Here is a 25415-nt window from a genome sequence, read left to right on the forward strand (position 1 = left end):
CTGGAGAGGCCGCCCCGGGTCCAGGTGCGGCACCGCTGTCCTTGTCCCTTGTCCCACTGCGAGGGACGCAGTGATGGTGTCCATCACTGTCCCTGTGCCGGTGCCAGGTGTGCCATGGCTGTCCCGTCCTTGTGCCGGTGCCAGGTGTGCTGTGGTTGTCTCTGTCCCTGTGCCAGGTGTGCCATGGCTGTCCCTGGCCACTGTGGGCCCCCCCATCCGTGTACAGCCCCAGCCCATGCCCTGGTGCTCCCCAGGTGCTGACATTGTCCCTGTCCCAAAAGGAGCCATGCCTGGACACCCCCTCCATGCTGCATTGTGGTGTAGGACAGCAGACGTGTCACCTGGCAGCTGACAGGCCACCCGACCCAGCTGCCACCTGCGTGCCTCACTCGCGTATAGGGGCCACCTGTGTCAGCTGCCACCAGTGTTCAGGTGTGCCCCGGAGCAGCCCCCATCCGTGTGCTGACAACCACTGATGTGACAATGTCGGCTGTGTGCAGATGCCAAACGTGTGCCCAGACACGTCCCTGTCCCCTCCTGGCCTGGCACGGCTCAGCACGGCGGGGCGCTGGCCACACTCAGTGCTCACCCCCTCCACCAGGACCCAACACGGCTTTTTCCAGCAGAACAACTCCTTTATTTTCCACATCCCCCTGCCTTTGCCCATTTCATTTTCACCATATGGATACAGGGAGAGGAATTGCTCAGCATGGTGAGAACCAGGGCTCACCCTGAAGACCTCAGTGGCCAGTTTCCAGGTGTAGCAATGGCTTTGCTGTAAGTTTAAGGGGAAATGGTTCTTTCCCAAATGTGTAAAAAGAATGTGGATTATATTTATGTGCTTTTCTCCCTCCTGCCGCAATCATGCAATTGAAAATTTGAGCTGCAGTTGCTAATCTCATCTGAATCAGTCATATACATAGATTAGACACCTTTTAACAGGAACAAGACTAATGTTTTGATTCCAAGCCCCAGGCATGATGATTGGCGGGGAAAAGCAACCCCTGGAAAATCAGAGCAGAGGCCAGCTGGAGGCCCAGGTCAGAGTTCAAACCGACTGTGTATGTGTTTGGATTTTAGTTTGTTGTACTTGGTGATCAGGTCCAGCTTGCTGTGCCCCAGAGTCATTCTCTTCTCCGCCCCATACGCGCTGTTCTTTTCCAGCAGCACATCCTCTGGGAACTTGTCATAGCAAGGCACTACGGACTTTTTATCCCGTTTGAGGTGGTTGTATGGGGAGAAAAGGTCAAAATAGCCATGTCCAGGGCTCTGTCTCTTTTCCACCCCATAAAACATGTTCTCATTTTCAGCTGGCAGCTCCCCAGAGGTGGCCACAGGTGCTCTCTGCTTCAGGCTGCTCCCATTGCTGCTGGTGCCCTCTGACAGGGACTGCAGCGGCTGCCCCACTCTCGGGGGGGAGCAGTGGCTGCTGTTGGCCTTAGTGTCCCCCTGGTTACCAGGTTTATTGGAGGAAGGCTCTGGCTGCAGGAATGTCCTTGCTGTTATGAGGTTTGATTTGGGATAGGAGGCTGGGGTGGGTTTATTTGGAGGACTGTTAGCTGAGTCTGGTGGTTCTTCTTGCTGTTTAGGGCAAGTGGGCTTCAGGAATGTGTCCTCCTTCCCCTTCTTACTGCCAGAATCAGAGCTGGAATCTTGCTTTTCCTGGTGTGCACTGCAGCTGGAGTTTTTCATAAAGGGAGACACTTTTATGCTCCTGATGCTCACATTGGAAAGGCTGCTGGAGGGGCTCAGGGTCTCCGTATCATTCCCCTGAGTAGGTTTTAGAAGACAGTTGTCAACTTTTGAGGTATTCCAAGAAGAGAGACATGTGCCAGGATCTGGCACACAGAAGCTGGTCACTGCTTTGGACTCTGCGTACAAGTACCGGAATTCTTTGTCAAACTCTGCGACAATTTGCCCGCGGAAGTGGGTCACCAGGCCAGTGTGCACTTGGCTGCAAAGCCAGGTGAAACTGCAGGAAAAGAAACAAAACACATGTTAACTTCAGTTCACAGAGTGCCAAAATGCCTAGCATGGATTTTCACATTCCAGTGATGGAGTGCTACCCTATTTGTGTTGTTACAACTTTCTCCAAGTAGGCAGGTGGGAGATTGCTCATGCAGATGAAAGGGCTCATCAATAAGCACAAAAGAACAACCCTAAAGTGGTTGTTTGATTTCTGCTCGGGGTCCCCTGCCCTTCCCTTGCCTTGGCAGGAGCTGTGTTCTCATGTCCAGACATCCATGATTGGCTTGTAGGAGCTGCTTGGGCAGGCAGGAAATGAGGAACTGCCTTGAGGAGTGGAGGTCTCCAGAATCCACAGGAATACCTCAGGACAGGAAGGCTGATGATGTTTGCTATGAGTATGGCTGTGGGACTCCCAAATGCAGTAGAAGTTAATTCTTGGCTCAACAAGTCCAGTCCCTGCCCTCACAGTTAAGTGTTTTGGGATCCTTTCTGGGAGCTTGTCATACTCTACCTTAAAACCAAAATGGTTTTACCCTAGCTGGGGAAAAACTTCCATTATTTGCACCTCTGCAAATGTTCCTTATCTGTTTAACCCTACCTCTTGTTTGTGCCCAAACTGTAACCTAATTAGCTCTTCCCCAATATAGCTACAGATTGTAACCACATTCTCCTAATCTTCCTTTTCCTGATTAAGCAGGGAAGTTCCTCTTCAGAGTGGGATCCCCAGGCTCCTGCTCATCCCAGTAATCAGCTGACTTCTTATTCTTGCTGTAGTCAAACCAGACCAGCACACTAAATGTGTCAAATAAACCAGATTTTTCAGAGGTGGCAGTACCAGCTGAGGGCTGTGTTATTGTCTGCTAAAGCAAGATGCTGATTCTGAAGAGCAGGGTAAAATGACAGGAGCTCCAGGAGAGCAATTGTCATGGAAGATTACATTCTCAAATAAATGTCATTTCAGGACAAGATACTGGCACTGTGTTTTGGGACCTCAGCAATGTTTAGCTCACAAGAAAGCTATTAGGGAATTTCTAGTAGGAAACCCAGCTCCCGGCTGGTCCCTGAGCACTCTGCAGTTGTTTTAAGTCAGACTGGTGTTTGGTATGTTTACACTCAGCAATCACACCCCAAACAGAAACATAATATGGAAAAAATACTCTGCTGCTTCATATCAAACCAGATAAATTAAATAAGAATGCAAAAGTAGTAAAAGAACAAAAAGATCTTTGTGGGTGGCATGAAGAGTAATCAGAAATACCATCCTGGAGGCTCAAAGCAAATGCATCCCTTCACAGAGATATTAGGGTGAAAAAACCAAACCAGAAACTAGCTGGGATGGCTAAATGACAGAGGAGAAGCTCCTAAACCCAGAGAGAGCATCTTTGAAAAAGGTTGGGTCATACATTGCAAAAGGGGAAAGAAGAAATATTCAGCTCTTTTTGAGGCACATGGTCCATGTGCAACAGGAGTGTTCAGATAATTCCCCTGCATCCTTTTATGGGATGCAGGAGCTTGGGCTGCCCTGAGCCCCCTTTACACAGAATAAAGGGAGGATCAGTCTCCTGTTGAGATCTCTGTAGAAGAGATTAGAAAAGATCAACAGAGCAAATATCAGTGACTGGGCAGGGGCGGGGATCATCAACATAAGAGCGCCCAGGGAATGCCAGGATGAAATAGCTCAGCTCCTAACCAGGCTGTGCTATCTCCCACTTGAAAGGGCGCTGGCTATCAGGAGAGTATCAGGGTGCTAATGTGATATAATGTTTTTAATGTTCTAGACAATTAAGTCTCACAAATTAGATAGACATAAGTTGTGTATATACACAAATTAGTAGAGACTCTTCTAAAGAATACAATTAATGGCCATATAGGAAATATGAGATAATGGGAAAGGCAGCTTTGGCAAATGAATGTTATCTCTCAAAAAGCCCTGAGAGTTCTTTGAAGAAATCCAGTAGTCCAGACAGGGGAGATTTCATGGTTCGACACTGTCAAAGGCGTCTGTCCCAGGGCACTTCCTGGCTCCACTGATGCCTCTTGCCCCAGTTTGGGCATTCCTGTGTCCCAGTTTCCCATCCAATGGGGTCCTGCTCACTCTGGGTTGTGACAAGACCTGGAAGGAATCATCCAAATCCCCTGGTGGCACAGCCCTCCTTGCCACAGCATAGGTTTCCAGGATGGGACGATGTGGTCTTGCCAGCCATGGCTATTCAAACTGATAAAGGTCTTTTCTTCCCTGACTGGCATAGCCAGGGAATGATTTCTGGTATAAAAATGAGGCACTGGATGAAGTTCACAGGTTAAAAACCTAATACAGACAGGAAGAGGTACTGCCTTGCACAACACAACACCCGTGTGGGCTGTGGAGCTCCTCCTGCTGCAGGCCACCCCGCATGCTAAAAGATCATAGGAGCTTTTAAGAGCGGTAGGACTTTCCCGACATTATTTTTTCCCTATAACAAACTGCTGCTCACAGCCGTTCCAGATCACCCTGGGACACAAAGGACTCTGGGAGAGGATGTCTGTAGGATAGGATCCGCTCCCTGCCCTGCTTTCAGGCTCTCCGGGAGCGGTGCAGCTCAGCCCTTGGCCGGGAGATGGAGGTGCGGCATCACCTCCGGGCGGTGCGGGACAGCGGCCGCTCCTCGCACACCCCCTGCCCCGGCGCTCTGGCGTGGGCCGAGCAGGAGCGCGAAGAGCACCTGCGGTATTCCACAAATCTCCATCTCAGCAGCATTTTCGACACCCGCATTAGTTCCCTGCGTGCCCCCTGTACAGCTCTGCTTTGGGGTCACAGTGGCCTTTGCCTTTCCTCAGCTGTTTGAACAGGTGACTCTGCATCTCCACACTCAGCCTCTCTGCTTCAGCTCTTTCCAACACACGAGATACCAATCTGCAGCAAAAGATTTTTTACTTCTTTAAACAGTTTCTCAAACTAATTTTTATTGCTCTTCTGTCACTTGAGCTGTCACAAAGCCATTCTTTTCTTTCCATATGCCCACACAATCTTGTGTGTTTTGGTTTTGCTCATGGCTAAATGCATGTACCACATAACACTCATTATAGACCTTTCATTTCAAGTGACATTTTCTTTGGTAAGGTAACAGCAACCTGCCTTTATTGCAGCAAGCTCTTTTAGCTTGCTCCCAACACACTTGAAATAATTTCCATTCCTTGATTTTCATCTTCATTTTGATCCAAACCAGTGCAATGTATTCAACTAATTTGGGCACCCATGTTTGTTATCTCTTATTTCTTATTCATCCTTCCAGCAGCAGACCTTGTCTCTTTCTCCTGGATTCACTTTTTATTTACACACCCGAGGACTTGCTCCTCCCTGCTTTGGTGTGCCCAGCAAGGCTGTAGAGCACTCATCTCCTGGCAATGTCACTGCATTGCTGCGTGTGTCACCTGGGGTTCCCTTGCTGATGCACTGTGCTTCCCACTCCTTACACACCCCCTTCCTGCTTCATTAGAATTTCTTTCTTGAGGTGAGTCCTCATCAAGCTAGATCTGAAAATCCCTCTTCAAAGCTCTTTCCTCTTGCTTGGGCCATGGATACCTGTGAGTATAAGCACCTTTCTTTGAAAGAAATCCCAGGCTTCCTTTAGCTTCAAACCCATATAACTTTATCTGTCCATTGCCAAACACGTCTGTACTTCAGTTTTATTCCTCCTGAAGCCAGGTGTGGAAGCTTTTGTACTCTTGTAAACTTTCACCTCTCGTTTTTCAGTTTCAGCTGCTGTGTCAGCTTCAACCCCAGATCTTGAGTTTCTCCCTATCACACACTGGGCTCCTTCCTCTCTGTGCCCATGGCAGGACATACAATGATACTGTGACCATCTGTCATTTTCAGCAGAAAAAATTAATCTCCTCTAAGGCAACTCAAACAGCCACATAACTCCCTTTCAGGCTGACAATACCAGGTCTTTTCTCTGGTTCTAGTGTATCTTTCCAGTTCAAGATCCTGTTTAGCTCTAGCCCCTATTGGCCCTTGGGTTCTTCTCACCTGCTGAAACAGTAAATATCTTAAGTGCTCAAATAAACACCCTATTTCTTCTGTTACCCAGAATAAACCTAAATAGCTATATATTTAATTACATTTAAGATTTTAGATTATTGCTTTGCCTAGATACCTCAATCTATTTTTTCCTTCATTTAGAAGAAATATAATGTTAAACATTTAATTAGTGTACACATAAGAGTTGAAGGGTCTAAACTAATTTGCCTACATTTGTTTAAGATTAAGAGCTGTGAGCTTGGTTTCCGTATTTAGAGAATGCTGCAAAAATGTGCTTGAGCTGTACCAATAGGCAGCATTCTTTAATTTATGCTTATATATTTATCAGAATAAATTAAAGAATCATAGAATTACAGAACATCCTGAGCTGGAAGGGACCCACTGGGATCATGCAATCCAACCCCTGGCCCTGCACAGACACCCCAACAGCCCCACCCTGGGCACCCCTGGCAGCGCTGTGCCAACGCTCCTGGAGCTCTGGCAGCCTCGGGGCCGTGCCCATCCCCTGGGGAGCCTGGGCACTGCCAGCACCCTCTGGGGAAGAGCCTTTCCCTGATCTCCAGCCTGAGCCTCCCTGGCACAGCTCTGTGTGGTTCTTATTGTATGGATAAATAAAATCTGTGAGAGCAGAGGGACAGTTACACTATTTCTGCATATCTGTGTCCTTTTCTTCATTGCTCATCTCCTCATTGCAGAGCTGCCAGGCTGGAGTAACCCAATGGATAGCAGGGTGCCGTGGATTGCTACAGACCAAAGCTGGGATGTGTAGAAGGTCACACAGTTAGGGATCACCCACTTCACTTTAAAAACAAATGCAAGAAAACTGTATTCTGATAAAAGGACACGATGGAAATCAGTGACACTTGGGTAAGGAATTAGAATCAATGGAGAACATCTGAACAAATAAAGCTGTGTTTAGAAAAGTGCATGGTGTCTGTACTGGGAACTTTCTGAGCAGAGTGCTGATGGTAAATAAGCCACGTTGAGGGGGTGCTGAGAGACTAAGAAGGCAGAAAGTAGAGGGATAAAGGGAGATCCTCCCAGGTTGAATGGGGGCCACAATGAGGAGAGTTGCCAAAACTGCATTTTAGACACTATAAATGACCACTTGTTGGAAAAACTAACCAGAAAGCCAACAAAAGGAGAAATAACATTACCAGTTCAGACAGTTTCTTTGGGAAGGCCACTCAGCAAAAAATAACCATGACCTACCCATATTAAATATTCTTTAAGGACAAAAATAATCCACAACAGTAATGCTTAACTTCAAAGAGAAAGTGAGGAATGCTATTAAAAAGAAATTTAAAAGAGCAATCAAAAAGGTTAAATGCTTAGGGCTGCAAGATTGTTTAAAGATGCTATGTTAGAGTCTCAGAGAAAATGTACCTATCAAAATAAAGACATTTTAAATCATCAGAAAATCTCACCAGATTTAAAAGGTGCATTAAATGAAAATATTAAAGCAAAAAGCCTTCATAAACTGGAAGTCAGTGATTTTCCAATTATAAACCAGGGAATAACCTATCATTTAATATTGAACATAGTAGCAGAGGAATGGAAAGTTTTAAATCTGAACCTTTTAAAGAGCTCCTGGAAAACTACAAACCAGCCACTCCTATTTCCATACTGAACAAACTGGTAGAAGCAAACAGAGGGTAAAATTATTAGATGCATAAATAACTATAATCATAATGCTGAAGACTCAGCATGTTTTTGTGGAAGGAAGCCATACCTCAAAAGCCTCTTGCAGATCTTTGAGGGAGGCAGCAAGCACACAAATGTGCTTGATGTATCAAACTTGAACTTTCAAAGAGATTTGGACATGGTCATTCAGCAAAGACGATTTTTGTTGTTAGAAAAATTAAGCGATTATGGAGTACGTACAAAGGAAGGTCCTCCCAACAAGTAGCAGTTGATTACAGATACAAACATTAGCAGTGGATTTCATTTACCCACTGGAAACCCACAAGTTTTGTGCTGGGATCAATGCTGTTCAACATGCTGAGGAAAGTACTAAAAAACTGTAGAAACTGTCCATGTCAGACCTCATGACAGTATTATTGTGGATCAAAAGAAAACTGGATAAACAGAAGCTGCAAGAGGATCTTATGGTAAGGGGAGGAATATGTTACAAAATGATGGACAATTAAATGTCAATAAATTCAAACTCTGGATACAAGAAATGACTGAAAAGCCAAAGATACTTCACCTGGAGAAGAGATGGTTCACATGAGGGATTATAATGGAGGAGGACAAAATCATGGATGCAGTCAAGAAAGTAAATGGGAAACGGTGATTTTCTGTGCCCAGGTTGCGGGAATTTGGGGACATTAAATATAATTATCTGGCAGTAGGTCTACTGTAAACACCACAGACCACTTCTTCACACAAAACATAAATTAAACTGCATAACCCATTGCCAGAGGGTATCATGGAGGCCAGACATGGTGGGAAAGAGTGTCCTATAGCAAACTGAACATAGAGAAGCACGTACAACATAAAACCCCAGAGTTCTGAAACCTCTGATCCTTGCACACAGCATTGCTGAACTGCAAAACCTGCTGCTGAAAGGTAAAAGAACACTTTTACCTTTGTCCCTGTGTCATCCTGAGACAGCCCTGGTTCCACCCTGGATCTTTGGCTTTACTCACTAACTGTTCTCATCCTTTGCATCTGACCTTCCCATCTGCAGGGATGGTAATCTAAATATCTCCTATACAAGTTGCACTACACCCAGAAGGAGATATCCCGATTTTCTGCTGTGAAAGTGTTTCTGACAAGTGAACAAATTCCTCAAGAAGAGACTGTTTCTGTTAGTCCAGAACATCCTGTGCTTACTGGCACAGCACAGAATCAGCTGTAAGACCCTATTCAACCTAAATACTATCTTCCAGAATTCCAGAAGTTTCAGCTCTGCAGAGATCTGTAGAAAGGGACCACATGAGAGCCCCCAGTCCCTGCCCTTAACGGCACAGGGAGGAACTGACCCAGAGAGCTGCACCTGCATTTTAAGCAATACCCTGACTCTGGGCCACAGGGAAATCAGATGTTCCTCCAGCTGTGCAGTTCAATCCAGCTGACACATGCTCAGATTTAGTCATACAAAAATGAGTGATCCTGATGAGTTATGTAATGCCTGCCCCTGCAGACAATGGAGATGGATAGAGGGATTTAAAAGATGAGTATATGTGACATGGGTTAGTTGTGGGCTCAGCAGTGCTGAGGGAACAGTTGGACTCAAGGCTCTTTAAGGGCTTTTCCACCTAACCCATTCTATGATCCTAGCATTCTGTGTTTCCAGGCAGTGATTCACTCCATTGTTTTTAAGTGTCTTAGGATGGTAAAAATGCCAGCAGACACTGCTCTCCATGTTGTTTAGATATTTGACACAAGCAGTTTCAACCATGTACTCCCATTTTTCATTCATTTTGCCAGAGTTCGATGAGGTGAGACCTCCACTCTTGGAGATGATGAAGTCAACACCAGAGGAGAAGGTGCAGCTTGAAGGTGCAGCACTGATGAGGACACTGGTAGCCTCAGGGTCCAGCATGTGCTCACAGAGAGATGGAAACTGAGAGAAAGGGAGAGCGAGAGCAGTGTTCAAGGAGATCTGGTGGAAGGAGAATAAAAGTATTTCTCCCAAATTTGCCCTAAACCAGGACACCAGGACAACAAATTGACAGAGCAGGCTGATGATGTCCTGATGAGCTGCACTGTTTGTGAAGGGTAAGATAATGTTCAACAGTGTGAAAAATACTGTGGGAAGGATCTGGGAAGAGTCTAGTAATAAAAATACAGGACAAGAACAGTAGTCCTGACCCTCTGATCAGAACTGTGGGGAACAATGTTAACTGAGATCACAGGGGCTGTAAAATTAGGATGGGCAGCAACAGGGGGAGATTTCATCCATTCGTACACATACAGGTTAATGCTTCACTGGGATGAACCATGGAGAAAAACTTTTTGGAAGCAATAAATTATTACATGCCAGAATTAACTAGTCTAAATTGTTTGACCCACAAGAAAAGATGTGATTCAGGATGTGGTCTGGAATGGGGCATAAGACGTGGTTCCAGAGCCAGAAGTGGAAGAACCCGTTTGTAAGAATGATCACAACACAATTTTAACTCTTTAATGGAGAGCAAACAAAATAAATGCAGCATGTCAAGGTTCAATTTCAAGAAAGGTAACTATGTAAAAATGCAGCAATCAGTCAAAAAGAGTTGAAAGGGAGCAGACCAAAAATCCCCAGGATGACTGGGGCTGTAGGTTGCTCACAAATGCTGTACTGGCCGTCAAGGAATCAGTGGGCTCATTTGAGGCCTGGGTGTCAAAAGGGCGATGGCAAGGCCATAGCTGAGAACCTCAATGAACTTCCTACATCCATCGCTGGTGCTGGTGACACTGAGATGTGTTTCACTCCTGTGTATCAGCACCACCAGAAAGGCCAAGGGTTGAGAGGTTTCCCATATGATCCCACCTTACAGAGAGGGCTCTGAATGCAGTCTTGAGGCCCACACCCCCCTGGAGCTGCCCTCTACCCTGGGGTATGCAGAGCGTGCTGTGAAGAACAAGATTCCTGCTAGCATGGAGAAGCACAGCCTCTTGGAAAAGGACAACAGGACAAAGCCAAGCCCAGCTCACCAACCTGCTGGAGTTTGGTGAGGGAGCCAATGAGCACATGGGTGCCCTCAGGCATGGAGGGGTGCAGTGAAATTCCCAGGTTTACAGGTGATCCTCAGGTCCTTCAGGTGGTTGGATACCTCAGTGGAGGTGAGCAAATCCAGAAGAATCTCACAGAACTGAGCAAGTGGACAAATATGTGGCAGATGAACTTCAGTAAAGGAAAATGTTGTGTATCCATAGGGGAAAATTATCTGTATGATGCTGAACCTGGAACAGCTCAGGAAGTTGTCTGACATCATCAGCTCAGAATGCCATGGCAACTAAAACATGCAGTGAGTGCTGGCCCCTGCCAGCAAGGGCCACAATCACAAACCAGAGTCTGGGCATCTTTTACCCCTCTTGAACACCTCAGTGCAGTGTATCAGGGAGGCCACATGTAGTTCTTGTCTCTGCACCTCAAGAAGGAGGTAGTGAGGTCACAGAGGCTGCAGAAAAACAGAATTAAAAAGACTGAGGGATGCAGCAGCATGAGGAGAGACTTCTGAAAAGTTTGAGGTTTTCACTTTAGGTAAGAAAAGGGCAGGGAGGGTGGATAAGATGGAGGCTTGGAAAACTGTGAAAGCACTGACTGAAGTGAATGAAGGGTAGCTGTTGAACCAGCATGCAGCACCAGGAGTGACACTATTCAGTATTTTGGTAAGGAATATTTCCTCAGTGTCACCAGTCTCTGCCACAGTAGTTTCTGTATTTTCTTACCTGTATGTACCAGCAAGGACTTGGTCACAATCAACCAGGACAAACTTCTCCAGAACCTGGCCTACAAATTTCTTGCCTGCTTTGCTGTAGTACGTGTTTCCACTCAGGCATCTTATGCGCATGTTCTGAAACCAAAGCAGGGAGAGTTGGTAAGGGGCCATGTACTGAACTGAACTGAGATGTTCCCTTGTGCATCACTGCTGGACTCCCTCAGGCTCATGCTCTGCACTGAGAGGTAGAACTCAGCAAGGCATTAAGTATTTCTTGGCTCCTACATACCAAATATTTTGTCACACTGCCTGCTTCTACAGGATAAAAACCAGCAAAAATTAACAAGTTGCACTTGAGTGCAAATTCTACTTTGAAAAAAAAACCATGAGCCTATGGATCATTTCTGATGTATGTAAAACTATCCAATTTCTTCCAGATTATTAATGATATTCAATGCCCCACTAGCTGATGGCTCTGCATTAAGTAAATTTTGATGCATAATAACTAGCTAGTTTCTAATCAATAGAATGTGCTGCCCTGATTTTATACAACTACAGGCTTAAAATTAAAACATCACCCAGTGAAAAAAGACTTAGAGAAAGGAATATCTACATTTTAAGGAATTCCTTTTATCAATACACTTTAAAATTATATTAACATTTTCATCTGCTATACTCAATTGAAGCAGACCTGATGCTCCACTGCAAATACTTCTCTGATACAACCTTGACCTCTAAAACCAAGTGCCCAGAATAAACTGGGGACTATGGCTCTTGGTATCCATTGGGAGCCTCTTTCATAATGCAAAGCATTTGCCTGTAATAGAAGTTATTTGCCCCTCAGGTGAGGAAGGCAGAAGAGCAGAACAGTCACTGGAAACTGTTACTGACCTGCTCTGTGTGATACAGTGCCAAACAAAACATCTGGCACGTAAATAAACATCCCTAAGGCTACACCTCCGCGGGGCTGCCAGGTCATCCCTTCCTGCCCTCCAGGCCAGCTCCCCTGATACCTGTCACACCTCTGGTACAGCAGGAGCTGTCACCGCCTGAACTTGACCAGGCAGACCCCTCTGTTGGCAGCTCATTCCTGCCGAGCATCAGCCCAGCTACAGACAAAGCCCTAGAGCGGCTGGTTCGGCGTCGGGGCCGATTTGCTCCTGGCAGAGCTGGGTGCTCAGGGAATGTGGCACTGCCCCTCTGCCACTCAGCAGATTGCTGGCCAGGCACAGGCAAGGGACAAGCACCAGCAGCTGGGATTTGCCTGCAGGTGTTCCCCGCAGGGGCAGTCCCACGCCCCTTCCAGCCTTCCGGAGCTGTCCCCGGGCACCCCTGTGCCCCCTTCGCGTTCCTCCCACGGGACTCAGGGCAGTCGCCCCTCGGGGAGAGGAGCGAGGCAGGGACCCGGCGGCTTCCCTGTGCTGTCAGAGTCCCCGCGGGCAGAAGCTGAGCATCCCTCCGGGAGCACCTGCCAGGTGGGAAAGGCTCGGGTCTCACGTTGCAGTGAGGGTCTCCCAGCCCACCCAGGAGCACCACCGCCCTCCAGGGCTGCGCAGCAGCGGCAAATCTGCTCCTGACCAGAGCCCATCCAGGCTCTCTCTTGCATGGGCAATGGCAGCTGGGGACAGCGGGGAGAGGGCAATCATTTATGATGCTGCCCCTAATATTGCTGTGGATCCTGTTTTCTGCTCAGGGGATTTCCTGAGCTTCTTGTGGTTTGTCTCAGTGGGAAGCCCACCATGATCTCTTCTCCAAGTGCTGGTCCAGTCTTCTCTTGAGTTCATGGAAACCTCTAGCAAGTACAGAGCTGAAGCTTCAGAATTTTGACACCGTGGCTTTCCCCCTTGTTGGCTTTTTATGTCCCAGAACATATCCTCATCTGCCACGTATGAGAAGGGAGAAACCTTTTCCCTCACAATGACAGTTGTGCATTGGAACAATTTGCCCAGAGAGACTGTGCAGTCTCCTCGCTTGGAGATCTGCCAGATGAGGTCAGGTAAAGTGACCTCACAGGTGACACTGTTTTGAGTGGGAGGCTGGGCTTGATGACATCCTAAGGTCCTTGCCAAGTTGCATTAGCCTGTGATTCTCTGAAATGACACAAGTTGCTGATTCAGACCAAGATAATGCTGGATACTTGGTGAGGTCTTCACCTTATCCTGTGGCCAGTCAACACAGGGATTTTTTCTTCCTGTGGCAAAGTTTTAGTAATACTGGTTTTCACTGGGAGGAGCTTCCTCCCCCCCACCTCCTTCCTGGAGAAATTAAAACAACTTCAGGTAAATTCCATAAATTTGTCACCACAGTATTACTTCACTCCCTTTATCCTTCCCAAGGCTGGGTGAGTTTCTGATATCTGGTTCATTTTCATCATTGTCTTCTTCCTCTTGTCAATCCAGACCCTGAATAATCCCAACAAGATGAGAATCCTCCAGTCTTGCAGGAAAGACACCCTGGTACTATTCTTGCTCCATGCAGACGTAGCTCCAGGTTCAGCAGACGGATGTTTGAAAATTCCAAGTTAAAGCTTCTGCTGTCTCTGCTGCCAATGCTCCACACAGGATTTTCTTATGCTCAGCACTGGAATTTGCCACCAGCAGACTCATGTGTTGTTTTCAGAAGTAAGATGACCCCAATTCCCCATTCAAGCCCAAATTGTCACCAATTATCCAAAATGGAGATTTACTGCCACATCCTGTCACAACTTGGAGGCAGGAATAAAATATGTACCCTCATTCCACTGAGATGTGTATTCAGCCTGCAGGTAATGGACTGCATGGGTGCCTCAGCATAGGAGACACTTCAGATGGAGAGCTGCTAGTGAGTCATGGAATGGGGAGGCAAGTGTTAATTACCTGCTCAAGCACACGACATGGCATCAGGCATAACAAAGAGACATAGACATCTCCATGGATATAAACTCATTCTAATTTTAATTTTTAAAATGGCCACCTCTTGGACAAGAAGCAATAAAGTATATTTTGGAGAGATGGAATTCATCTGAATGCACCAGGTCACTTCAGTGTGGAAGCTATTTATGGAAGCAAACCTGCTCCAGCATGGAGCAGTTTTCCCCAAGAGCTGCCATCTCAAGAGTCAGGATGAAATGGGTCTGGCTTGTAAGAAGCAAGACAGGACAGAGCTTCACCAGCACAGTGGAAGAATCACAGAATCCTTTAGGTTGGAAAATACATTCAAGGTCATCAAGTCCAACCTTACCAACTTGACCAGAGGACTGAGCGTTTCTCTAAAGAGGTATCTGTAAATTAACCCTTGTGTAGACAGGTTAAAAATTAGGGAAAATTAAGACATCTTAACTTCATCTATTTAGAATATCCTGCAAAACATTGATTTTGCATTGTCCCTTTTGAGCTACCTGGAAAATTTCTAAGTGTTCACCACAAAAATGAATGGAAAACCCATGAAACTGGTGGCTGGAGTGGAGTCAGTGCTCCAGGGAATCCTGCACACCCAGGGAAGAAGCACAGCCAGCACTGCTGGCCTTACAGGAATAACAAATGACAACAAAAAAAACCAACTTCCATTGATAGGTGGTAGCCAGAAATGGGGATCAGCAGGATACTGAGGTGCATCTCTGAATCTGCAAGTTCCCAAGAGAGCTTATGGCACTGTCACATTAATTTTTACTGTTTATCTGCTCTGGGCACCACATGCTGAGTGATGGGCACCCACAGAGCAGGAACTGGGTTTTTCACAAATCCAAATCATGGACCCGCAACTGAATTGCAAAGCCTAAAAGCAGATCTTAATGTGAGATTTTTAACCTGTGGGCTCAGCAGAAGGAAGTGATGGGGTTTGCAGCAGGACATCTGGGGGGACTCACTGCTTCCCTTGCCCTCCCAGCTATTGCCCTGTAGCAGCTCTGGGCAGAATTTAAATCACTGAGCTCAGGGATCTGAACTATGAGCAATTTAAGTCTTGCAGTTCTATGTCCTAGAGCAGGGGCTGTGTTCTTTCCCCCCCATGTCCAGATGCTACAGGTTCACATAAACTAAATTTCTGAGCCTCTCTCTTCATCTCTGCACCAGCCCAGCAAAGTGTTCAGCAACTCACTGCATCCCATTGGCCCCAACTTCACACTCCCTGCAGGGAAAACTGAAATGAGGACCACAAAACATCAATATATGGGACTAGGAGGCTCCTGCATGCCTTCCTCTGTGCTTCCAGACAGGTCTCAATTTCCTAGAGCAAACAGCCTTGCTTTCTTAGCCTGGGACAGGGAGAGAAGGGATAGATTCTGGGGAGAAGGGATGAGTCCTAGGCACCAGGCAGGGGGAACAGAACACAGGGTACATTGTTTTTATCAATTCCAAGACCTGTTTATCATATCCAGTATGTGACTGAAAACTTACTGGGAAGCTGTCCTGAGTAAGAGCCATTTTATTGCACATTTCCACAAAATGCTTCAAGTACTCTTCATCCAGGATCAGGTAAACGGGGATGTGCCGTCTGCTTGAGGCCTCCAGCAGGTCACACAGAATTTCCATGTCTGTAAACAGATCCATCACAATTGCTATCACCTGGCCAGGAGAAAAGAGGTGCAGGGGGAAAAGAAACACAAGAGACTGTTGAAATCTCATGCCCAAGTGAACTGTGCTTTAAACTATGTGGTTTAAACTACTCAAACCTCCTGAGTTACTGAGACCCCGTGGCCACCTGAATGGAGATGACTCTGGACTTTTGTGTTTAACAGCCCTTACCCCACTGTGGCAGCTAAAATCAAATTTTAATAACTGTGAAGACAATCCCCACCTGGGTACCTCCTGTCTCATCTGCTATTCGCAGAAAGGAATAGCTGAAAGGTGAACACATGCACAAATTCTGAATTTCAGTGGTGCAACAAGTATGTGTTGCCTTAAGAAAATATGCCAAGAATAAAGCAAATAAACAAGAGCTGAGACTGAGCAAAATCATTGTCCATTCATCAAGAGTGACTGTACATGACTGACAGATTAATATGAAAAAGTACAAATTTTTTTCAGGATGGACACACTGCCAGGTGAGGGAGAAGTTATCGTGATAAATTGTAAATCCTTGTTTCAAGATTAGATCCTAGGGGTGCCTAGACAAAATCAGAGAATAATGTGTGTGGAAAGGATCCCTTCCCTATCCCTGTTGGCAGAACTCCTGCTCATGCAGCCAGGGATGCAAGTGACGGGTATGAAACCTGACAGGAGGAAGAAAGAATAACGCTAAGATTATTAAAAAATAAACAAATACGTATCTCAATAAAGTGAAAATAAGGTCTTCAAGGAAGGGGTTTTAAATAGGAAAAGAATTTTAAAGAGAACTGCCAGTTCTTTAAAGAATGAGGTTGAAAAAGACCATGGCAAGCCATCACACTGGAGATGGAGTGGGAGGCAGCAGACTGTCATGGCTACATGAATTCTCCAAAAACTGGAATGAAAATACAGAAAACAGAAGGTAAGTCATGACAAGCAGCTACTACAAGTGAGTTGACCCAGGACCAGACAATTCAAATGACCTGCAACAAGAACAATGCATCAAGGGAAATCAGCCATAAATAGATTCAGATGGGATCAGAGACACTGTTGCTCTGGTCCTCATGGAATGAAGTTGCCAGCAGACAACACTGAGGGAGCCGTTATTTGGATGAGGAAGTGACTGTTGGGATCCATCTGGTGGCTGTCACTGTCAGGGTCAGGGGGACACCTTGGAGAAGGAAGGAACAGACAGGAGAGCACTTGCTGAGCAGGATAATTTGTCACTGCACCTGAGGGTGCAGAGCACCTCGTGACTCAGACCTTGAACCATCAGCAGTTAACACTGAGAACTCATGGAAGATGGGAACACACCACAGGAGGGAAAAGGGTAGGGGAGGATTTACCATCAGCCAAACTTTTTTCAAAAGGTGAAAAAAAAAAAAATAGTGGAACTACTGTCCAAGTACTTTAGTCTCAGTCTTTACCACATCATAGTGAATAAGGTGACTGGTGCTTGTAAGTTGGGTGTATAACCCTGATTTGTGTTTCTGCACCTGCCAGAGAATGCCCAAATAAAGATGACTCAAAACCTACTAAATTTGAGTGAAGCTCCAATAGCCTATTCTGCTTCTCAGTGTTCATGCCCTGCACCACACCTGGCACAGAAAACCCAGTCAGTCCTGCTGCCATCGTGGCCCCCACGAGGAGGGAGCCTGTGTGCCAACACCTCGGCTGCCTGCGTTATGTGCATGGCCACAAATGCAGCTCTCCATAGCCCAAATCACCCGGTGCATCTCACCCCTGCAGGTTGAGCCTTCCTCTGCCACTGCTGCTCACCTGCTTCTCTTCAAACCAAGAGCTAAATGCAGAGGATGGCTGTGAGGTCAGCTTTTACATGTGCAGTGATTCAAGCTTTAAATAGGAACAAGGGAAATTGCAATCATGGCATGGGGCTGGTCGGGAATAGCTTCAGAAAAGAGGAGAGGAGCTCCAAGTTTAACTGTCCTTGGATTTGTGCTCCAGACTGCCACACTGGCCCAGATTGCTCACTGCCCAGTAGCTCCTCTGCTCTGTTTTCACCAATAAGCTGCCTCTTTCCAGACTCACACTCATGGCCTCAGAGCAGTCATGGGCAGAGCAGGGCCCCTGAGCTTCCCTGTGCTCTCCAGCCCTGTCTTCTGCTTGGGGAGCTGGCTGCTCTCAGCCTGTACAGCCACGGAGAGACCTTTGCACAGAGCCACAGCGGAGAGGACAGCAATGTCAGAAGGCTGATTCCTGCTCCCTTGGGGATTGAGCCCTTTTGCAGATGGACAAGATATCGTGGGCTCTGTTTTGTCCCCAAAACCCATGTCTGTGATGATGGCCAACATAGTGTCATTGGTCCTCAACATCTTGCAGGAGGCCCCAGGCCCAGCTCACCAAAGCAGGGTCTGGGGAAGAACCTTCCCAGAGGATGGTGTGATCCCAGACATCCACGTGGGACACAAGGCAGCTGTCAAGAGCTAAAAATCATTCCTGACATCCAGACCAAAACCACATCTCCATCCTCTCACCCTGGCCCCGGGAGATAGAGGCTTTAGAACCTGACTCCAAAGGGTTCCTCTTCTGTAGCCCTTGCCAGTGCTGTCTTCCCAGAAGCCTTGCAAGGTTTTGGCAAACTTCTCCCCTCTTGAAATGTGCCCATCTCTCATGGAGAGCAGAGTCAGCCCTGGAGGAGCTCTGCAAGCACTGAGAAGCATCTTCAACTTCCCAAATTAATGTTGCTGTTGGTCTATCAGCACAAGGTACCACTGAGACCCACAGTATAAAAGGACTTTGCCACATCTCTCCACACTGTCCTCCAGGCAAAGGCCAACTGCAATTTAGCCCCATTTCTTTGATGGGTCACACATGCTCTGATGATGAAACACTGTGAAAAAACGATGGCCCAGACCTTGTGTAAAGCCTCTGGCAAGTGCCTCTCAGCCAGACTTCGCCTCATGATATTCAAGCTCATCTCAAGCTGAGGTTTGAGGCAGGCATGTCCTGGGGAAGTCCGTCTGCTTGGGAAGTCAGTGTGGTGGAGTCAAGGAAGACAGAAGTTCCTTTGTCCCCAGATCCCACATGTTGAGGGGCAAGGCCTGTACCCGAAGTGCACAGGAGGTCCACACCACTTGCTTTCCTCTACCAGTGCTTGCAGGCTTTGGCAGGGCTGGTTGCCACAATTCAGGTTGATCCTTGCCCCAAACCAGCACTGCTAGGGCCTCAGTGCTCAGCGTGAGAGGGATGGGGCTAAGCAGGCAGCAGCACATGGCACAGAGTCACCCGTGGCAGCCGATGCCCAGGCTGGATGCAGGTGGCCAGGCTGCAGCGTCAGCCAGAGCCCCAAGCAGCGGCGCCAGCTTGTGCAAGCTGGGTGGAGCCCTGATAGTCACACTCAGGCTTTCCAAAGCGGGTCTTGGCTTGGACGGGAGGTGGAGCAGGCTGCAGCTCTGCTCACGCCGTCCTTCGCAGCGCTCCCGGTGTGCAGCACAGCCGGTGCGGGGCAGGAAGGACGGACCCCGTGTGTGCTGCAGGGGGGACAGAGGGGAGGCTGTGCCCTCCCTGCAGGGGGAGATGCCCATGTGGGGCTGCTCTTTATATGGATACCAAGTGGGTATCCATAAGGGCACTGAGATCAGCAGATCCTTTTGGAAATCAAAGCAGGCAGCTCTTATAATAACATCAGATCAACCCCAAAGCCAAGAAATTTTGGAGGAAGAAGACCCTGGAAGTTTTTTCCCCTCAAACCCCCTAAAGCAGGGGGAGTTGAGTATCCAAGTACCATCTGCAATTCAGGCTCCCAACAGCTCATGTCTCACATTTAAAGTCAGTCAAGTCAATCGGGCCACACAAACCTAAACCTGTGTCAGTGTCTCCAGCCCCTCTGTTTCAGTGGTGGGGGGCTGCAAGGCTGGCTTGGGGCATCCCTGCTCCTCACCACGCTCATCACGACCTCTGAGCCCATGGCTTGGCCTTGGCGGGTCAGGATATTAGAGACACAGCTGCCCCACAGGCTTTAAAAAATTCACACCTTGCCATTGTAGGGTTAAACCATGACATTTCCAAACCCACTTCTGGAAACTCACAATTCAGCAATTACTGGAGTCATCACTTTAGAAATTACAGCACTTACCAGATCCCCACTGGGGTTTGCCATCTGTCTGGTTTCTAACCAGCACAGCTGGTTTTACTGGTATTTGCCAATAGCAGTGTGGTTTGGGTCATTACTGCAGTGGTGCCATTTGATCTCTTGCTTCCCTGGGGACCAGCAGGGACCCTTCTCCCACCAGGCACAGACACGAACACGCAGCCAGAGTTCAAGGGGCACAAGAGGGGTGAAAGAAGGTCAAACCAGATTGAAGCTCATCCAGCAAGAGCAAAATTTTAACAGTATTATCAAATGAAGGCAAAGGTGTGGCTGCACTGCATCTTCTTATGTCTGCAAAGAGAAAAGCTCAAATCGGAACATCCGTCTTCAAAGAGAGCTGGTTAAACACAGCAAAGGTGAAAGACCAACCTCACCAGCAAAAGATACCTATGAAACAAATGCTCCTTTTGCTAATTTGTCAGCACAAATATGCTGTTGCAAGAGATGTCAGCTGATGTTGTTCTGTGTGACTCTACCAGGAAGAAGCAAACAGCCTTTCAAAACACACACCTCCCTGTCTACAGGACCTGGGAAAAGCAGTTGGGGTTCTCAGCATCTTTCCCACATAACACCAGCACTGTGTCCTCCATGGGAGAAGAAACTCTCTAAAAGAGGGATCTATGACAACAGCTAAAAGTCTAGTGGCAAAAATATTGGAAATGTAGAAACAGCAGCTGCAAACCAAAACACCAGGTGGTTCTTCAAATGGTTCATACTGGCACTTCAAGCAAAGGAAGTTTTTACCTTTGGTTTTTCTTTTGTCATTAAGACACATAAGTTACCTCCTTTTGGATGGTTTGTTAAGCAAAATGACTCAGTAAATACTTAAATATGTATAACTGGGGTTGTGAATGAGCTAAAATTGCCATCAATCATAGAGTTAATCATGGGAAGCACTGGCCAGAGCTGCTAACCCAGAAGCCAGTAGAATACCAATAATAAATCAGTAAGATACTTAAAAACTCATTCTCACATTTCACACAACAGTAAAAACCACTGTGGGAAACTCCTAACTCAAACACGAAGGGCAGAAGATTGTCAGGGCTTTGTCAACTCAAGCAAAGAAAGCAAAAATCTCAGAATGTACTGAAAGTACAATAAAGCAAAAAGCTCAGAATGTACTGAAAGTACAATAAAGCAGCCACTGCCCAGGCAACTTGCCCGCAGCAACTGAGAAGTTCCTGTGAACTGAGAAAGCAGCAAGACGTTTTTCCTGTGGCTTAAAGGATCATAATATCACTGAAGATCCGGGACACGTGCTGAGTGATGGGAGGACACTTCTTGGTAGTAATTTACTCTGTGCATTCTACCATGACTGTGCCTTAATCTCCACTGCTGACAAGGATGGGGTCAATATCACAGAACTTTTCAGATCATTTAAACTACCATAAATCAGCTGCCTGCAAGGACAAACAAAGCTTTTTGCCACTTATTTCCTGGACCAAAACTTCCTGTAATTGCCTGTAAGATGCAGTGGAAGTTCAGGCATATTAAGCAAGGGCTGCTTACAACTGAGCAGCAGCTTGTGTGGCAAAATGATCTTTTGGGCAAAAGAAAAAATATCCCCATTCACCTCATATCACACCCAAACTTCACTGATATGTGGCTCTTTAAAGATGTTTTAATGCTGTGCAGCAATCTGAGCTCTGGGAATACATAAATTCATTTGCTCAGCTCTGCTGAGGGTTATAGAAGATCATACTTGAGCTGCACTGATCCAGGTAATTCCTTATCTCCAGCTTTTACACAAACAACAATGAATGTAAGGAGTGACTGAAGTTAAATAGGAAACTACTGGAGTGGTAAGAGAAACTGCCAGAAGCTGACTGGTTAAAGTGAACTTTGCTCTAAATGTTTCCTCAATATCTCAACACAAATGCTACAAAAGAAGATTGATGTGAAACAGCTGAAAAGAACCATGAAGATGACAAAAAGCTGAAAATGTGTCTGAGATAGTTGTCTGAGCTGCTGCTTTCACACAGAGTACAGTGGCAAAGCGAAAGAAACAACAAGCAGCATAGGTGAGTGAATAAATTCATGCCAGCATTGTGCTTGGTAGGCAGGCACTGTAATCATCCAGTTTTTATTACATCCGAGGGTTGTAATAATAACACACCAGAAACTGTGCAATGGGGCAAAATGGGCTGATCTTACTCATCCCTGGGGAGGCACAGACATCAAACCTAGGATACAGGATTCTAACTTAGTTCAAACCACTGGCAGGGATTTTCAGTCCCACAAATTTACTCAGGTCATATATGGTGAGGTCTGGCCCATGTTGCCCAGAGAAGCTGCCCCATCCCTGGAAGTGTCCAAGGACAGGTTGGACAGGGCTTGGAGCAACCTGGGCTAGTGGAAGGTGTCCCTGCCCATGGAAGGACATGGAATGAGATGGTCCTTAAGGTTCCTTCCAACACAAACCATTCTGAGATTTTCTCTGTGACAGCAGGTCACCAGTGGTATTGTCTTGTCCAGCTTAAAATGATGTCCAGGGCTGGAGAAGAGCCCCGGCCGTGCAGAGGGAGGAGGGCTGGCTGGGACACAGAGCCAGGGACACTGCAGGCCCTGCCATGCACCCCACGGGGCTCTGGGACTGCTCTGCATCCCTGCAGAGAGTCTGCAAAGGCACTGCCTGGATGACATGAAATCCCAGGCAGAAAGAAATTACAAGAAAGGAAAGGAGCAGGAGCAGCTACAGGTCTGCTGCAGAAAAAGCAATCACATCATGCCAGACATGTAGAGAGCAGCGACAGCGTGGAGCGTGTGGTTACAGGTGTGGGAGCAGCCACCAGCCCTGGGCACTGGGGCACAAGGCTCCCCTCAAGGGACACAGCTCTGTACGTACCGTCCGTGCCCGGCTGATCAGAGACCGGACCAAATCCTTAATGCTGTTCGTTTTGTTTCTTTGGAAAATCACAGTGGCCTGAGTCTGGCCAGACAGCGTGAAGAGAGGTGTCCCTGGCCACCCCAGCTCCAGCTCCGGAGGGTGCACATCAGACATGAGGGGGAAGTAGGTGCCCGATGTTAGTTCAGAGTTGAGGGAGAACCCATCTCCAGTGTCCACATCACCAGGGTCACCTTCTTTGTCTTTCATTGCACTGGGGTCTGGGAAGCTTTGGTTCCTCTGACGGCTGATGTATTCCATGTCCAAGGGGGAAAGAAATGGCAGCTCCCTCTCCTCGGCGATGGCGCTCAGGTAGCCGCGCTCCCCCTGCTCAAGAAAGGCATCGATGGCCAGCCTGGCTGTCTCACTGTGCTGGAGCACCAGCGGGGTGGGCTCCCTCCACCACGGCTTCTTCAGCTGCTCCAGGCGGCTCTTCAGTGGCCCAGACACCCCTTGCTGGCTCCCATAGCTGCGGTGGAGCTGGGGCCTCACCTCGACTGCCAGGTAGTTGAACATGACTGGAGCTGCTGATGCCGAGAGGTGTCTCTCCTGCTGGATTAGTCCTGTGCCTGTCTTCAAGTCTTTTCTGCCCCTCCTGCACTCCTGAGCTCCTCCCAACAGGTTCCTTCAGGACTCAGCATAAGCTCAAGTCCTTAATCACCAGGTACAGCCTCGCACTCCGGGGGAGGAGCCGGCTTTCGCCAGCTCCCTCACCCGGCTTCCGCAGACACGCACCCGATACTCGGTGCCCAGAGTCCCTTTTGCAAGGGGAAGAATATCAGCTCTTCAAGCTGCTCCTTCCTTTTCCTTGTAACTGATTAATGTACTGTCCTCCCCTTCCCTTCCCGTCCCTAGAGAGGTCCCCACCCTTGGCCTAGCAGGTTCTAACCTGTTTTGTCCCTCACTGTGCTCGCAGTGGAAATGCAGATGCTGGAACTTGTTCCTGCTTGAAATTTGTTCCAAATCAAACACGCTGCATAGTGTCAGTTATAATGAAACACAAATATCCCAAGTGGATAATCAGACTCAGCAGAGAAACTTACTCATCCCTGAGCCACAGATAATGCTCCTCCTTAGCATTTCTTGGGAGCCTGGCTCTGCTACACCAGCACCTGGTAGAGAAGCCAGAGCAGTCTATTTCTTGACACACAGAGTCATGGTGTTTGTAGGAATCACAGCAGGAATCTTGGTCATTAGATACTTCAGGCAAGAAGAGCAATATTTCACGTGCTCATTTAGCATCTCCCTGGAAATCCTTCAAGGACATTCAGCCTTAGGAGTCTGGTGCTGTGTGAATGATGATACTGCCCACATGCTGCTTATTGGGGATTAGTTAATTCCAGCTTCCCAAAAGCATAATGGAGTTATTTTTGGAGGAACAGTACAGGCAGACATTGCTATGTGAATTAAGGCACTGTGTAGGAGCACACCATAGAACACAACGTGTGAAGAACTGCAGAGGAGCAGAGATCAGCTCACCCTGGAGCTACTGAACTCCACACAGGCAACCAGGGAATGAAAAACTGGCTGGAGAGTTGATGTAATCAACTGGCCTTTTATCTACAAAATCCCCTGAGATTAAATTAAATTAAGTAATGTAAAAGCTAAATGTGTGCCCTGGAATAATCATGGGGCAATAGTCAATGGAGTAGGGATGGCCATGCCTGAGTGTGAACCAGCACATCCAGACACCAGGCTCTAAATCAGCTGGGATGAATCATGTCCCCAAAGGACTGTCACTCTCCATGGACTACAGCTGAGCGGGATGATTAGTTTGGATTATCTGTCTAGTCTCTGGATGCCTGAAGTCAGGATGAAGCCTCAGCAGGACTGCAAATGGCAAGAACATTGCATCGATTGAATCAGACAACAGAAGTTGGCTGTGATGCAGTGAGCAAGGGCAAAGTGGGGATGGGACAAAACTATAACAAAGCTGCTGGCACAGACGTGTTACGTGTGAAAGTAAACGTTAGAACAGCTTAAAGAATAACTTAAAATATGAAGTATGAACAGCCAACGCAGCGTAAGGAAGTTTGGGGAAGTAGCAAAGGGAAGGAGCTGTAACATGGTGGGTGTTTTTCTGGAGCTGCTTTGCCAGGGTGATAACAGAAAACAAGCGTACCATCACTCTACTTTTTGCCTTCCTAAAGAGCTGAAAAGAGTGTGAATTTTTTAAAAAGTAATCAAATGCATATTTTCTGCTGCTGATTTTGTAAAGGGGATTTGTGAAGGGATTTGCACTGTTTGGTAATGATCTACTCTCCCTCCGGTAATTTCTCATGGTCCTCAGCACATGAAAGCACACATGATGTAAACATCTCCAGCCCAGCTTTTCAGGCTGGGCTCCTTCAGGGTTGGTGGGGAGAGGCAGAGACTTCCAGGAGTCAGTTACCTCACCCTGCAGCAGACACCTGGAACAGGTCGGATGAAATGTGCCTGGGAAGCTCTTATCTCCCCCCACTGACAGCAGGAGCTCGGGCTGCCCCAGTCAGTGACAGAGGTTTACCACGCAGACATCTAAAATTAGATGAGAGGT

General features: G+C 47.2%; 1 protein-coding gene across 1 annotated transcript; it reads right to left on the minus strand.

Moving 5' to 3' along the window:
* Positions 1-472: 472 nt before the first annotated feature.
* Positions 473-23520, minus strand: FAM83C (family with sequence similarity 83 member C). The gene is given in 5 exon segments (XM_053993141.1): positions 473-1972; positions 11372-11496; positions 15735-15902; positions 22841-23473; positions 23476-23520. Coding segments are annotated over 5 exon segments (1902 nt in total). The 3' UTR covers positions 473-1041.
* Between the last annotated feature and the right edge of the window lie 1895 nt (positions 23521-25415).

Source organism: Vidua macroura, chromosome 17, assembly GCF_024509145.1.
Source record: "Vidua macroura isolate BioBank_ID:100142 chromosome 17, ASM2450914v1, whole genome shotgun sequence".
NCBI classification, from domain to species: Eukaryota; Metazoa; Chordata; class Aves; order Passeriformes; family Viduidae; genus Vidua; species Vidua macroura.